Source organism: Temnothorax nylanderi, unplaced genomic scaffold, assembly GCF_030848795.1.
Source record: "Temnothorax nylanderi isolate EJ_2023f unplaced genomic scaffold, tnyl_v1.0 TNYL_tig0132_pilon, whole genome shotgun sequence".
In the NCBI taxonomy this organism is placed as follows: Eukaryota; Metazoa; Arthropoda; class Insecta; order Hymenoptera; family Formicidae; genus Temnothorax; species Temnothorax nylanderi.
Genome location: NW_027249194.1, coordinates 57,347 through 74,115, shown reverse-complemented (window position 1 = coordinate 74,115; position 16,769 = coordinate 57,347). Strand labels below are relative to the sequence as shown.

Genomic DNA, 16,769 nt, shown 5'->3' with positions numbered 1-16,769 from the left:
TCGCCTACATTAGCCGCCTGAATGTTTTTGTTTCTATTCGATAGCTAGCGGATTGTAGGTATTAGTAGATCAATGTGGATTTCATGTTGGCGAGGCGTCGTGCATGTCTTGCAAATCTATGCCATTGCTCAATCTGCCATTACTATCCCTCTCTATCTCATTCTTGTGTTACTATATCTTAATAACGATAAAATGATGAAATAATATTCTAACAAATACGAAAAAAAACAACATACACAATATACACATACAATATATGACACCTACAAAAAAACATTGAGATTTTTATAAAAATAATTTCGCTTTTTGTGCTATTATTTATCTCTTAATCGGGAACGGTGAAATAATATTTTATCAGGTATGAAAAAAGTACAATACAAAAAAATGAATCGAGATTTTTATAAAAATATTCATGTGACTGTCATTCACTCTTCAATATATCTAGCGATCGGATGTATACTGTCCTAGTAAGCAAAATGACAGCAGTCTGTCGGCAGATTGGCAACAGATTTGATCAAAACGTGTCAGTAGACCAACATCAACTGCGTTCGCATTCAACTATGTTCTGCCAGGAGTCTGCTAACATAATCAGACAGCAGATTGACAGCGGAAACCGCGCAGACCCTGGGCAGTTTCTGCAAGCTCTGATCTTTGCCGCCAATCTGCTGTCTGATTATGTTAGCAGACTTTGTTATATTGACGTTCTGCCGACATCATGTAATAATATATCAGAACCGGCATCAAATCTGTAGTCTTTCGGCCGACAAAATTTGTAGCAGATACTTGACAAGATCTACTTTCGACAGGTTTGACTGTCTAGGATGTTAATAAACTATAATAAATCGGTTGCGAGATTAAATTTTCATTGAGAGGACTCGCATGTAATTCTTACGTGAAATGTTTCCACGTCTATAAAATTAAACGGAATGCTATGGTTTCTCTTGCAGGTCTAATATCCCCTGGCGTGAGTGTGCCGATCGCGGTACCAGGTCAACCGGCACCCGACATGGCGGCGCAATATTGGTCACCGAGGCTGCAGTGACCGTGGTGGTCGTCGATATCGACCTCGTCTCCGTAGACCTGAGCTTCTTCGTCTCCCTAGCTTACGGTCCGTGTCGTATACGGGAAAACGACACGCGGTTCCGTGATCGTGGAACGCAAAGTCTCTGGAAATCCGCGCGTTTAGGGTCGATCATGCGTGCGACTGTTCCGTAGTATAAATCAAAGAATGGGCTGTCGTACCCGTACGTTTCGTTCAAGCCAAAGTTCCGGGGTGAAAAACAAGTTTGATCTGTCCGTATATTCGCGCCCGCTACTCTCATTGTTTCTTTAAATTTTTTTATTTTTATTTTTTTGTTAGGCGAGTGCATCGTTTCGGGAAATTTAGAGGAAACGTCGCCGCGAATTCGCTGGCGTTTACCGCGACGAAGATCATCCGTGGCACGAAGATCTCAGAAGTTCGTTCCGTGACCTCCGACACGGGCGAGGAACTTAATTCTTAACCGAATGGCTCTATCGCGACTCTGTTTGTGTAAACTGACGACAAATCCACGGTGTAGTCTAATTGCAATACAAGACGTGTGTATAATCGTGAATCTTTACCGCCGTCAAATCGAATTTCCGTGTCCCGTGTGCTAAAAGAAAAAAAAAGATATCTACTATTTGCGATTGCGACACTTTCCCGATCATGTCTCCTCCATTGTTATCATAGACGAACGACTAATTGCTGCTTTCCCGCACTTTCGCTAACGTGTTTGGTATCGTGATGTGCGAAGAGACACCCCTTTCCTCTTTATTTCGATGTCGTGTCAGAATATAATCATAGGAACACACAATCGTTGTTAGACGTATTAATACGCCAATCAGTGACAATCCGTGGTTTTATAACATAATACACGAATGATCGGCAAGGTGAAAAATCTCTCAAAGCATCGTCCGCATATGCACACCATTGTAAGCTCCTTTTAATTCGTACAATTATACCTCCGAGCCGAGACATCTTTGAGATAGAACCGGGCAAGGTGAGACGTGGTAGAACGAAAAAAAAACAAAGGAGAAAGAAATAAAATCGTCGGCAATGTGCAACTCGTGTAAAAATAATTAGCGTGAAGATTGAAGAGGATGAGAATTGCTCCCGAGGAGAATTTTTATTCGCAACGTTTCGTAGATGTAACTTCTATAGGCAGGAAGAGAGGAAATGAAATAGTTTTTAAGTCGGTATTACGTTATTATTTATACTCGTGAAACGAGGGCGCCAAGAGATAGTAAACGTGAGTTTGTTGTGTGTACATCATAAGGAGAGAATACCGACAGTCATTTATATATATATATATATATAAATTATATATAATATATATATATGTATATATAATTATATATATATATAATTGACTCTAATTCTCTAAATAACTTGATAAAACCAATTTGTAATTTATATTCGGTGCGAGGTTCGAGAAAAAAGAAAGAAAGAAGGACCGAACATGCCAATTGTGATTTCCCTTAGGCCAAGAATGTTAAACGTATGCGTTCTAAATAAATAGTGTGTGCATTTAATCGAGAGTTTTCTCAATGCTTGTTTTCTAATTGGAGAGCTAGTTTATTTACGCGAGATTTCGACGCGTAGCGATCGCTCTCCTGATATAAATATCAAATCTTGATTATGGAAAGTGAACTAGCCACATGCGTTCTAATGCCGATTTGTCAGGCAACCAAGTATAACGATCGTGTGCGGTTTCCTATTAGAAATCAAGCGCAGCTCCTTCCCGAACGTGTTCATCTCTTTCTCTCTCTCTCTCTCTCTCTCTCTCTCTCTCGATCCGATAACTCATATTTGTACTTACCCCTCCCGCATTGTCGTCCAAATCGAATCACTCGTAGGGAATAATGGAAAGCGGGATGCAAAAGGAAAGAGACCATCGTTTTACCTTGCAAATGTAACAATTGTATATTTATTTCAACTTAATAATTAATTTACACTCGAAGACATGTTGTATTCTCTAAATCCTCACTAAAATCATCCATTGCGATCTGCCGGCGCGTTTAACCCTGGATTTCTTCTGAAAGAACACTCATGGATAAGTTCGAATCAATGCTAGACGACAGAATTGTAAATAAGTTAATAAAAGCAGCTAACATATGGACTATACAAAATTACGCACATTTAATTATTTCTCTGTGCCCATCTACAGAATTATGCCTTTAAGACTAAGATATCAGAAGACTATTAAGTAGCAGGAGTAATCCGAGGGTTGAGCCAGCGAATAATATTAATATTATAAATTGCAACAGTACACATGTAATATCATTATATAATTCTATGTAATAATATATTGTTATATCATTTACATAATTATTATATAACAATATCGTAATTATATATAAGTTTCAGATTATGATCATATAAGTTATAATTATTATAACTTATATATTTTATATAATATCAAATTGCAATAATTATAATATTATTATATATAATATAATATATGTAATGTATATGTATATAATATATATATAATATTATTTATATTATACATTATACAGGGTACGCGCAAAATCGTAATACAAGCGAGAACAAGGTGATTTCTCATGCCAAAATAAGTCGAAATTGTAGAATAATTTATTTCGTACAAAGCTTCGAAATAAACAATTTTGAAAATCTTATAAGCTTATAAGTTTGGAGTGAAATAAACGAGCCACTTTCAGCGAGCATTTTCTCCACTCTTTATATCACTCGTCTATCAGGTGTCGACAATTTGAATAATTTTGTCTGTAGTAGCAAGCTACAGCGGATGCGTTACCGCCACAGGCTCTTAAAGCAAGAATCATATATCATATCAGTATATTTTCGATTGCTGTACCTCGCCGTTGCGAAAACTTGGCAGAAACTCATAGTTAAGGGGATGCTGGAGCCGCAGGCGAACTCGATCAGCGTCGATAAAGAAGTGCTCACCGACTATATCTGTCCTTGTATAGACAAGGATATAGACAAGGATAGCACCTAACCTTGCATCTTCCACTGGTCTAAGTAATATCTTTTTTTTTAGGCTTCAAATCTTACTTCTAATTGCACGATATTATTCCTGACAGTTTTTTGTAGAGGGCTGCATCACTATTTTCTATAGAAAAACTGCAGAATTTTTGTATAAAGCAAATATTGTCGTCAGGTGAAGACAATATTTATAAAAATAAATTTTTTTTTAGTTTATCAGAAAAAATCATGTACAGCCCTCTACATTTTTGTGCGTACTTTAATCGTGTAAAAGGATTTTCCATTCTGTTCAGCCAATTCAAAGATATTGCTTAGACCGATTATGCCTTGTCGCTGTCACTCCAGGATCCCCTTAAGCAAGATAATAGGGCTGCGTTCGGAAACGTCACCCGGGTATACTCCCTTCTCCTTCTAACTCGCTGAGATAGAAAGAGAAGGGAGTATACTCGTGTGCACTCGGATGACGTTTTCGAACGCAGCCTAGGAGTGACAGGAAACAAATAACAACATTGCCGATATCCACAACATAAACACAAACAGAAATAGTCTATAGCAAGATCCGTTAGTCGAGACATAGTCACGTGCATGTGTACTTGATAGATTTTTAAAATTGTTTATCTCGAAAATAAAGCCTCGTACGAGAAAAAAAATTGTTCTACAATTTCGAGTTATTTTAGCACGAGAAATCACCTTGTTCTCGCTTGTACTACGATTTCGCACGCACCTTGTATAATATTATTATAGTTATTGTAATTTAATACGAAAAAGAAATGTTTTCGGAACTAAAAAAAATTATATATATATATATGTACAATAGATACGTGTTCGATCCGGCTTAAATTCTCATACGCGAAAGCGTACATGATGTCGAGTGTAAATATTGAGAGGAGTTCGTGCTGCTATTTTATTGTTATGTATAGACGTATTTTTAAAAATCTCTTATGCATATCTTATTCTCGAAACGCACAAGAGAAGCCGTATCACTCCGTATCAATTACTAAATTTTACTTTGGTTATACGTGTATAACCAAACGTAAAATATCATAAGTTTTACTTATTTTCTTTACTCATGATTGCAATCTTTCACGTGCTCTGTGATTAAGATTAAAAAGAAGAATACGAAAGCGAAAGACAAAGAAATGCTTTTCTACTTGAGCAAATCCTCGATATCCCGCATAATATCGTCGGACGATGTATCCAGCCTCAGGTACTCCTCGTCGGTTTGCGTATATGGCTGAGTGACGTCCAATAAAGCGGTGTTCATGATATCATCTGTCGTGTACGTGGCAACCGACTTCCTGTCTTCCACCGTTTGTTCCGGTTGCGTCTGAGTTTTCTCTTCGTTCGTGCTGCTGTCGCACAGCCTAATCTCCACATCGACCCTCCTGTTCGCGTTAACCGACTCGTCGCCATGGCTCTCTAGCCTCTCGCGGCAGGACGTCTCATCGCCGTGGCTTTCTCGCCTCTCACGACAAAAGGTCTGGTCGTCCCGACTGTCCGTCGCCCCATCTTCGTTCACGGTCGCGTCTCCACATGGTTGCGTTTCGGTTTCCTTCGAAGCGCTCTTCAGGGACCTTCGCAGTTTCACCGGTCGCACCTTGACAACGGGTTCGCTATCCCCAACGAACTCGGAGCTGACCTTGCACTTCTTCGTCGGACTGACACTCTCTTTATCGCATTGCTCATCGATCGAGCGCCTTTTTATCCCCTTCGCCTCAGCCTTCGGCGATGGAGAAGGCTCCGAGACGGACGTTGGATCCGTCATTGCTTGAACGGCTTGAAGCTCCTTCTCCTTCTTTCGTTGTCGAATCTCTTCCAGGCTCAACACCTTGAAGCTCAATTCCTTTGCCGGTTCGTCTTTCTTGACTCTCGATGGGCTGACCCACCTAGTAGATCCAGCTGTCTTGGATTTGCCCATTTGTCTCTGATAAAGTCCATCGTCGTTACCGGCTTCATACGAGTAATAAGCCGCGCTCTCCGCCTGGATCTCTTCAAGTCTCATCTGCTCGTAGGTCTTGCAATACGGTACCTTGGGCTGCGATTTTACCGGCGACGGTGCGCTTTCGTTATCGGATTCTGGAAGAAACATACGAAGAATGATGGGTCAAATAACCGTTTCGAATAGTCGGTGAAGATGTCACTTGGATGATGGTTATTATTACGCAACCGCTCTCTCTCTCTCTCTCTCTCTCTCCCTCTCTCTCTCTCTCTATATATATATATACAATATATATGTACATATTTTACAGCATCAGATTATCTGTCGATTACGATTTCGATAATCTGTTTCTATCACTCATCCGACTCGTGACATTTTCCAGAAATTATTGGATTTAATCTTACTTCGTGCAAACGGGAAAATTAGAATAGTCAAGTTGAGATCTATATCGTGTGTCTCGGATTTTCCTTGCAGTCAATCGCAACTGTTGAGGTACTCTCCGAATAATCCCGCGTTTATAATAAACGCGCGCACGCTCTGAGGAATTTCTCAGGGGGGCAAGACTCAGGCGCAGCTTTCATAATCGATGTCTCTTTCCGAGGTCGTGTCTAATTTCCAGGCCGAGCCTCGCTGGTCGTTATCTCGGTCGTGTCTCTCTTCCGGTCTTGATTTTAAACTCAGATTTTCGAACTTCTTCTCGTTTCGTGTATCTTTACTTACTATGTCCACAAATTCCTTATTCATCCGGTCAACTCGCCGTAACATCAAGCTTCTATTTCCGCGCAATAACATTCTCTTTTCTTGACGCAGTCGTACCCGATAGTAGAAACGTTCCTACAGTACTCTTTTCCTATTATCCGTGATATCAATCGATAATCCATTTTATGCACTAATAGTCACGTATAGTCAATCCATGTTTCTCATCTCCGTCTTGCAAAGCGGCAATCATCCACGTCTTGCGAATAAAAAGAAAAATAAAAATATATATCCTTACGCATACACACACATATCTACGTCTAAACTACATCAGCTGATAGTTGTCTCGTGACTATTATTTGTTCTCGCTCTCGTTTTCTCTCTCATACACACATATCTTTCAAGATACCATTTTTCCTTTATTTTTATGTCTATCAGTTTAAGACCGGTTCCTCCACAAATCTCTTCGCTGCCTCGAGGTTGCGCGAAACGCCGGGGTCTTTCAACATCAATGCACACTCGGGACTTGGTTCGCACTTCGAGCACAGTTACAGTATAATACTTACTTGTACAATGATTTACATAACAAGTCCGTGCTCTCTCGGATCGTCTCGGATGCTCTTGATCTAGAAGAACGAGATCGGCGATGGTCTCGGGATCGGTCGCCGCGATCCGTAAAAATTGTATAAAACGGAGTGAACGCGTTCCCCGAAAATAATCGGCGGAGCTGGTTAATAGTGGAAGAAAATCGGTGAGAAGAAGTGAAATGAGAAACCCCAAAGAGAAGAGCGTCGCCGGTAAGCGCCGGTGGCGAGGAGGTTCCCTGGTGAGAAAATTCACACTTCCTCAGAAATTTTGTAAGAATTGAGACTTATGAAAAATTCTGAAAAAATATATATAATTTCTCAGATACTTTCAGAAATAATTGAATGAGGATTTTCAGTATCTGTATGTATGAAAATTTCTGATAAATTGCACAGATTTTCTTATACTTATTCAGATAATTACAAAAATATGTTGGCGGGAAAAATCTGAAATATTTTATTCTTACTTTTGTTTTTCTGAAAAATTCCAATTCGTACAAAAAAATTTGAAAAATTCCGAGCATTCTGAGAAAGCCTGAAAAAGATTTTATAAAAATTCTAATTAATAATGTGAAAAATTCCGAGACATTTTTCCACCAGGGTTTTCTCGCCGCCGCGATACCGGTAACACCGCTCGCTCTCCGGGTAAATTGTCCGGCTGGTTTCGAGGTATCAAGTTTATTGAAATCCAGATATCATCTCAATGAAAAGTATTGATTTTTTTTCCATTCGCTTACATCAATTCGTTATAGTTAAATTGCGCATCGCTTACTCTTTAGCATATAATCAATCTTTCTCGCCGTCCACGGTCGGCCGAGAAAAAAGGCTCTTTCGTTTATTTTATTTTTTTCTTTTTAAATCTCTCTCTCTCTCTCTCTCTTTCTCTCTCTCTCTCTTTTTTCTTAATCGTTCGCGCTCGAGACAAGAGAAGCAGAACGTATGCGCGTTTCCGCGCTGTCGTTTCGAGTCGACGTAACGACGATCGCGGACGTCCTCCTCGTCGCCGCCGTGCCGGTCCCATCCCCGAGTTCTCCTCGCCGGTGCCCCGGAATCATCCTCGACGAGCTCCCGAGAGTCTCGTCCGCGCTGCGGACGTCTGTTTCTCGTCCACGAGACAGATCGACGATTTCCCGAACGGATCGGACTCGGGGGCGCCGGGAGGCGCGCTTTCGCGGAACGCCGTCCTCAAATGTCGTTACGTCGACTCTGTTACTCACGAGTACGTACTCCGTAGTTTGTCGCGTTGATTGATCGCGACGCGACCGAGGCCGCGCACGGGAGCAAAACGCGTTGAGGGAAAAGGGTAAAGATAACTCCAAAAAAAAAAGGAATGAAATAAAAGGGAGAACTGAAAAGAGAATCAACGAGAAGACATAACGAGAGAACGTAAGGAAGCGAGGCTTCGGTCGCGCGCACGGCCGAGGGAAAAAAAAAAGAGAGCAGCTCGCGACGTCGCGAGGTGATATCGCAAGAGAAGCTTGGGAGGGAGGGAAAGGGCACAGGTAAAAGGGTAAAAATCGGGGGACGGTCGTTCGGATTCATGTCGGAGGAACGTCGTCGATGGGAAGGAGAAGGGGGTGGAGAAGGGGGACGGGGGAGGAAGGACAACGAGGGAAAGCAAAGATCGGGAGGAAAGGGCGGTCGAGAAGGGCCGCGCTCTCACTCGCTCGCGTTCGCCGCCCCGACGCATCCCGCATTCCGGCGATTCTCCGCCGTGGCAAAACCGCCCGCGAATTTGTCGCGATCTATCTGTAAATTTTCTGTTAAAAAGAGATTTATCGCGCGGGCCCCGCGAGACGATCCTCCGCCGAAATGCGTCGAATGCGAGAGCGTCGGCGAGGCGAGGTACGCACCCGCACTTATAAGATCGCTTCTTTGCGCTCTCCATAATTCGTCGTTAGACAGAAATGAAAATTAACAAATCGCTAGAAACAATGATCTTACAGAAACGTAGATCGGGGGGCGGAGGGGTCGCGTCACACGCGACCGTCTCCCTCCTTCGCGTGTAACATATTTATATATATATATAATATGTAATATATATGTATATAATATTCTCTGATCTATCTTTTTTTTTTGTGTGTGGTATATGTTGTCTTTCACCTCGGACGCGCAGACGCGCCTTCCTGAAGCGGAAGTCCGCCGAAGGTCCGGCGGCACACGGGGGAACGGGGCGTCTCGCGTCCGAGCGGGACAACGAGCGTCGTACTCCGAAGTCCGAAGGGGGCTGTCGCGCGATCGCCCGTGGCGCTTTTAATTTACAGGCGCAGAGAGCTCGCCGGATCTCTCGATCCTGCCGATCAGCTTCCCCCGATTGCGGTCAATAGCTGCGGACAGACTCACAGACGTTAAATGTAATCGACGGATCCGCCGCGCGCGGATCGCGATTTCGTCCCTCGAGACGCTACTCGCCGAAGGGCAGCGGAAGGGACCGCCGCTGCGAGCCTTCGCTTTTACTATTATTTTCTTCTTTTTTTCTTTTCGCACTATCCATCCGCTCGCATTTTTCACACATGCACACACACACGCTGTCCGTCGGACGCATTCTCTCCGTCTCTCGTCGCCGCTGCATCTCTTCTCGCAATCGTATTGCTCGTCGCTACCTTTGTTTTTCTTGTCTCTCAAACGCGCGGCGCAGCCATGCCTCTCCCGTACAGATCCTCTCTCACGCACGCACAACTCGCAGACCCTCGCGTTCAGACTCGCACGCGTAACTCGTGGATCCTCGTGATCGAGCTCGATCGTCCGTCCTTTCTTTGGAAGACTCGCGCGTCGTTCCTCCGATCGCGAAAGCGTAAACGTGCGAATCTAAGTAAGACAATTGCGGACAGTCGCCCGGCATTTTCGTGCGCTTTGGAGAAACCCTGATATTATAGTACGCGAACGTAAAAAACGGACTGGCGACTCTATCCTGATCGAAGGCACAAAATCCTTGCCGGCCCGAGATGCGCGCAATTTTGCGCGGTGAAACCGAGCGCGAGCGGAAGCCGATCGCACGAGTGTTCCAAAAGAAAAGAAAGACGAGCTCGCGCGACCCGACATTCGACGACGATCACTCGACCATAAATATGTATCCCTGTGTAGCAGTTAAATATATATAATATATATATAATATATATGTGTAAAACATTATATGCTGCATAAGAAAAATTATTAGTTTCCTATTCTGCATATCGCATATTTCGCGCGGAGATACGCGGTACGTGTGATGTGTATGCGTTAGATTTGAGGTCTCCACTCTTCTCTCTCTCTCTCTCTCAGTCTCTCTCGCTTTCTCTCCCTCCCTTTCTCTCCCTCTCATTCTCTCCCTTTCCTTTCTCTCACTTGTCACCGCATGCTCACTCAAACCGATTATTTCCTATTACACGCTCACACTCGACTCAATATTATCTCCAAAATTTCCCCATAAAATCTCATAATTTCTTTTTTCCCCTCTCGTTCGCCACGTGTTTTATAACGATAGGACACTGGCCTCTTATATCATTTGGCCGGCCGTGTCATCATCCGCACCGTTGACTCGGAAAAGAAAGAAAAAAATCGCTATCGGAAACCCGGAAAAATTCGGCGGGGCCCCGCTAAATGATTTACGTTATTTCTCCTCTCTCAACTTCGTCTTCTTGCGTCCTTCCCTCCCTCCTTTCGTTTGGCCGTGACGCGATTTATTACTATTGTAAAAGACTGGCGCATCGTATCTTATCCCGCGCTATATACTTTCCTCGATTATAAAATTTTTCATCGGTGCAAGATCAATAATATGATAAATAACATGATGAATAAGAGCATTTTTCTTTTTTTTTTTTAAACCTTGTGCTGCCCTAACAGACCCACACAATATCAAATGCGCGATATATCAGAACGATTGAGGCGTTGAGAGCGTGCGAAAGAAACGCATTCTTAGTAAAAATAAAAGCTAACGTTTATATTGAGACTCCTCGCTACGATATCGGCGGCACTCAACTTAAAATTCTTCTTTTCAAGCTGTCACATACCTAATATCCGTTCTCAGCGCCCCAATTAAGAGTTAATATCCTATTATCATACGGAAACTCGTAAAACGTGAATCGGTATAATATGTATATTCCTGACAATTGTGTATTCTTATTCGATATACGATAAACGACCTCGCGTTTAACATTATCACGTAGAAAGCAAGCTTCTAAGCCGAATTGTTGAACTTGATTTTTTTTTTTCCTTAGAGCGTCAAAGGGTCACGCTCGACTTACAGTTTTAAACCTACACTTTATTTATTTTCTTCAATTCTCTTTTAACGTCTCCGTGAGTGCACAACGGGTATTATACCGTGGCCTACGAAAATTTGCGTAATTACATCGCCCGGGCGCGGGCATAGAGGCTCTCTGTGCGAAGCGCGATATCACGTTATCCCATTTTTCGCCGTCCCGAAATTCTCTAATTCACGTGAGAAGCCAAAACATATGAAGGCATTATTACTCGTACACGCGTAAAACACAAGGCTAAGGACGCAGTTGGAATCTGTTTAAACCTCAAACACGGATTCGCGCGCGAATATTACTAGTTTATTAAACCTCTTTTTCTCTTTTTCATCCCCCCCCTCCCTCCCTACACCCCTTTGCTAAATCAGTCACTCACGCATTCTCTCCCAATCTCTCTCTATCTTTCTCTCTCTCTCTCTCTATCTCTCTCTCTCTCTTTCTCTCTCTCTCTCTCTCTCTCTCTCTCTCTCTCTCTCTCTCTCTCTCTCTCTCTCTCTCTCTCTCTCTCTCTCTCTCTCTCTCATTTTCTTTCTTTCGTTTTCTTTCGCTGTCCACTTTCTCTTACTCCTTCTACAATCTCACACATAATAATGCGACAACAAAGAAAGCATATATGCGTTGATTGGTTCAGATATAAATATTTCAATTATCTCTTACTATTTCGCCATTGCACTTATCTCAGCCCAGGACGTGACCGATGAACAATGCGCAAGTTCCTTTCGTCTCTTCCGTCTCTAGTGAAACAGATGTATACGTGTCGGCTAGTCCGATTTATACTACGTACAATATTCTATATTCCTTTAAATCGGCCACGTCAGGGATCCGATGCAAGTCCGCATCTGGGAGCGATATTTAAAACAAACTTATTAAATGCTGACAAAACACTCTCTCGTCAAAGACGCAAACTTAAAATAAGCAAGGTTTATTCGTCGTGTTATTAATACTCGATTAACATTTAAATTTCAGCTTTTCGCAACTAAGAGCAAAATCTGTGTATGAATCAAAAAGTTTGTGTGTGCGTGGGTGTGGTAAAGCGAAGACCCATAGCTATCTTCTTCTTCGTCTAACACGGTTCTTGCTTTCGCGATCTTACAGCACATGTCGTCGTATTGACGGAGACACTTGAACCTCGTTTTTCGTAACTTAGACCATTCTGGTAATTCGAGTCCGATCACACCGCAGCCGGAGAAAGATAGCCATAGGCGATTAGAGGGCTAATTTAGGCAAAGTTTAGATATAGCAGCCCCTGCAAAAATTGATATTTACTACTAAATTTTTCGTGATAACACGAGTGCAAGATATATCGATAAGATCGACTAATATATGCGCGATTGTACTTCGATGATCATATTACGCGAGATTATCGATAAAAATGCCAATTCTTAAAAAAGCGATCAATTCGATTTATAAATACTGCATGTTATCCCTCTTTCCCGCGACAACACACGAATATCGAATGGATGTAAATAATGATGTGTGTGGTAAGTCACACGTACGTAAATTACCATCGCAATAAGAGCAACCAATGTGTAATAGAATAAATCATGTTTTAATAAAAATCACATTAGTTTTACAGCTTACGATATTGTAAGCTGTATTATACGCGTGAATATTTTTTGCATTAGTTGCTCATTAGATCTATCTACGATGGACGAGGAAAATCATACATACGTTGCATAAACTACAAAGTTTTCAGTTGTCGTCGATTTCAAAATCTCCTGTACGACGTTATATGGAACGGAAAGGGAAATCGGGAGGTCTGAGGCTGCGGAGTTTGCTGTGTATGGATTGGCGTGTACGGCGCTTGCTGGAGGAGAGGGGAGCTCTGTTGATTTTGCATCGACGACAGAGACTGCCCGGGGGAGTGAGAGTGTAAATTTTGTTGATGATGCGGATACGACAGCGTGTGATGACAGGGAGAGGATTGCGAATTCGCCGTCGGTGGGACGTTTAAATTATTTGCGACGCTGATGTTACTGGGGATGTTGAGACTGTTAGGACTGTTGGGGATTGTCAAGCTCTTCGGGATATTGAGCGCGTTCGGGAGATTCAAATTCGTGTTCAAGCTAGGCGGTAGAGAGAGAGTGGCTGACGTAAGATAGTGAACGTTGAAAGATGGACGGGGGGGCTAGTAAAGCCTCATACCTTCTTCAAATTTGACGATGAGAGGATCGACGGCGGGACTACCAATAAAACTTCCAGCCTCGCTGTTTCCTCTACCTTGATCCGATTCAGTAGTACTGCTGCCGTCATACTTTGGGTCATCTTTATGGAATAAAAAAATGTAAACATACTTGTCCATGCGCGCGATATTACCATATGCGCGATATCCATTTCCTTATTATCATATTTATCCTATTCAATATATCTATCCTTTTACCCTACACCTATCATTAATTCCAAATAAATAACGTTATCTTTAATCCTCATTATTAGCATCAAGTACAATTATAAGTAAAATCGTTATTACGATTTATATATAATCGCATTCGACAGACTTTTAGATTTTTAAATAATTACAACTGAGTAAATAAGTTTTATTATCAATCTTGATCGAATTTTAGCATAATATAGAACAATATCCACCTTGACGGTTAAGCCACTCTTGATTCGGAGATTTTGTTGCTACTTCCGCGGCCTTCACAGGATTGATGGGGTCACTAGAAATATTGCGTGGAGTCGTATGCATAAATGGGCAATGTGGCTTTCTACATCCTCCAGGTTGTGTTTCCCAGTAACAAGGAATCGATTTACGATTTTTCTGCAAATAAGAATAGTTGAAATTTAATGTTTCTTATAATTAATTTCATAACCTTGACTAAATACCATTATGATTTATATATAGAATATTTTTATTTCGCATATGACATACATTATTTCGTTTTAATCTTTATATAACCAGAAACTGCTTGCATATATGTTCATTTATTCAAACGAGATAATTAATACAGAAAATAAAAAAAGATAAAAAAGCAGCCAAGTGTATCACTTTATTAATAAAACTCCACCGATTTATATTATAGAATATAATACTTAATAACTAAACAATTTAAAAGATCTATCAAAAGCTAATGGCAATTTCTCCTTGCGCCACTTAAAAAGAAAGATGAATGCTTCTCTCGTGCAATGATATAATATAATCAAAAGAGAGTTTTCGTTGTACGCAACAGCAGAATACTATTTCTCGTGTATAAATTTGAAGCCAATAAGCACAAGTGTTGTTGCGATACAGTAAATTTATCACATTATGTAAATTAGCATATTTCGTACGAATTATCACAAACCAGCTAAGAATTATTTGTTTAGAGAATATACAGATTAGTACAAACTGATAAGCGCAGGTGTTCGTGTGATACATTACTTTCGTCACATGAATATCTACACTTATCTACTCTTGCTGATTTGTACCAATCCTTTAAACCAGAGGTCGGCAATTTTTTTCTATGAAAGACCAAATAGTAAATATTTTAGGCTTTGCAAGCTAAGAGGCAAAATCGAGGACATTATGTAGATACTTGTATAGCAAGAGAGAGGGAAAAAAACAAATGTTTTCGACTAAATTCTAGAATAATTATGCGGAGATGTTTACAAAAACAGCTGGTGAGTGAAATTTGCCATGGATCGTAGTTTGCCGAGCCTTGCTCTAAATAAATAATTCTTAGCAGTCGACTCGTACTCGGCTTCCAAATTCAGTCCCATATATGCCACAATTCAAAATAAATTAGAAACTTAAAGATCATGAGAGTACGAGAGAATACAAATTAACAACATTAATCCATTTCGGACTCATATTTCAATAAAGTAATCAGTAGCTATCGCTCGCTGTAATATAATATGTACACGTATAAAAAATTATCAACAAGTCATAAGAGCAGCTGTTCTTGACGAAAGATGAAAGGACTGCTGCCACAATCTTGCATTGTAATGATATTTACCTTTAATTCCATGTGTCTGAAGTTACAATGTTCGTTAAGGCAATTTCCCTGTTGCCAGTATGAGCACATGGTTTCACAACCCAGAGCAGATGGTTCGTGTCTGTACGGGCAAAAGTCGCCCTGCGAGAATAAAAATGGTAAAATGTAAAAATTGTTTATTCAACAACTCGTTTCAATCATTATTGCGGAACAACGCGCACGACTTGCAGTGCCAATTCACATTGTCAATACTGCAAGCGTGATTAACGAAGCCAGCGTACATTATCAGATATTTCAGTCGTTTATCCATTCAATGCACGTGGCTTGCAAATACCACAAAATATATTTTTAATCGCTCAATCTAATTAAAATAAACATAAATCATATATATGCCAAAGATAACAAGGCAACCATGCAATTCGACGAATGTTAAATATCTGCTTTCACATTTTGATGAAATATATTGCAAGATATTCGCATGATGAATAAAGTCAATTGTGAATAGACCAATTCAAAAAACCGTATCGCATATACGTAATTAATTGAGTAAATGAGGGTGCCCGTCTAAATTGAGCGGAAATCCCGACAAACGGATCGACTCGTGTCATTTATATCTCAACATTTATGAGAGAAATTCCTGTCAACATGGCATCAAGATGGCCGACCTAACCTCGGCAAGGCCGACGAGTCCCGGAGCAATATGGTACGGCCCGTGTCGCGCACTTTCGAAATAACGTCGGACGGAAATCGGCCGGGGCGGAGCGGGGGGGAAGGGAGCCGCGAGGGGGGCCCTCCGTTCTTACCTTCTTGCACGTGGAATAATAGAAGAAGTAGCAGTCCAGGTTCTTGTGGTTGTGCTCCATTTGTAAGAACTTGTAGAACGACGAGTGATCGTGCTCCTTGCTGCAAACAGAAATCAGATTCTCTAAAACTCGGAACTTTGTCGATCGGCAGGTCGAATCGGCGGGCGAACGGGCGAACGGACGGACGGGCGATCGTGAACGAATGCAAAAAAAAAAAAGGGGGGGGACAGGCGACTTACCATTTCGTCCGGAACATGATCGTGCGATACGTGGTAAAATCTGGCGGAGTGAATCGCACAAACGGGCTTAGCGACGCGACGACGATGCGGTCGGTGTTACGGTGCTAAACTGATGAGGTTCGCCGGTTTGAAACCGAACGGTCGCGCGAGCGACAACAAGCCCGCCGTTCCCCTTCGCCCCTGCCGTGCGACTGACTCCGCCGTTTTTTTCCACAATCCACGCGTTTACCTCGCGCGAGCGAGGCCTCGTGTGTACAACACCGCCGTGTCAGCCGTCGCCGTGTATACGTACACACACGTTCGGCAGCGAGTCCCACGGTGACCTCCTTGCTCTGCCCCGTCTGTGTTTTCGCTCCCTTTTTTTTTTTCGGCCT

The 16,769-nt window shown here is 41.8% G+C and overlaps 2 protein-coding genes across 5 annotated transcripts in view; one reads left to right on the top strand and one right to left on the bottom strand.

The window, feature by feature from the left end:
• LOC139776922 (paired box protein Pax-6) overlaps window positions 1-2,981 on the top strand; it is a 354,486-nt gene extending 351,505 nt beyond the window's left edge. For all 4 annotated transcript variants that reach the window (XR_011719228.1, XM_071713966.1, XM_071713967.1 and 1 more), the window contains one exon: window positions 948-2,981. Coding sequence is in view for 3 of the 4 variants with exons in the window: in XM_071713966.1 (XP_071570067.1) it covers window positions 948-1,042 (95 nt within the window). In the remaining variant the exon portion in view is untranslated. The remainder of the gene's footprint in view (window positions 1-947) is intronic.
• On the bottom strand, window positions 2,919-16,669 carry LOC139776923 (uncharacterized). The gene is made up of 7 exons (XM_071713968.1): window positions 16,396-16,669; window positions 16,157-16,256; window positions 15,375-15,494; window positions 14,026-14,200; window positions 13,585-13,704; window positions 5,140-6,064; window positions 2,919-3,056 (listed from the first exon to the last, which is right to left on the bottom strand). Exons 1-7 carry the CDS (start codon window positions 16,410-16,412, stop codon window positions 3,014-3,016), a joined length of 1,500 nt encoding a protein of 499 aa, XP_071570069.1. The 5' UTR covers window positions 16,413-16,669; the 3' UTR covers window positions 2,919-3,013.
• Between the last annotated feature and the right edge of the window lie 100 nt (window positions 16,670-16,769).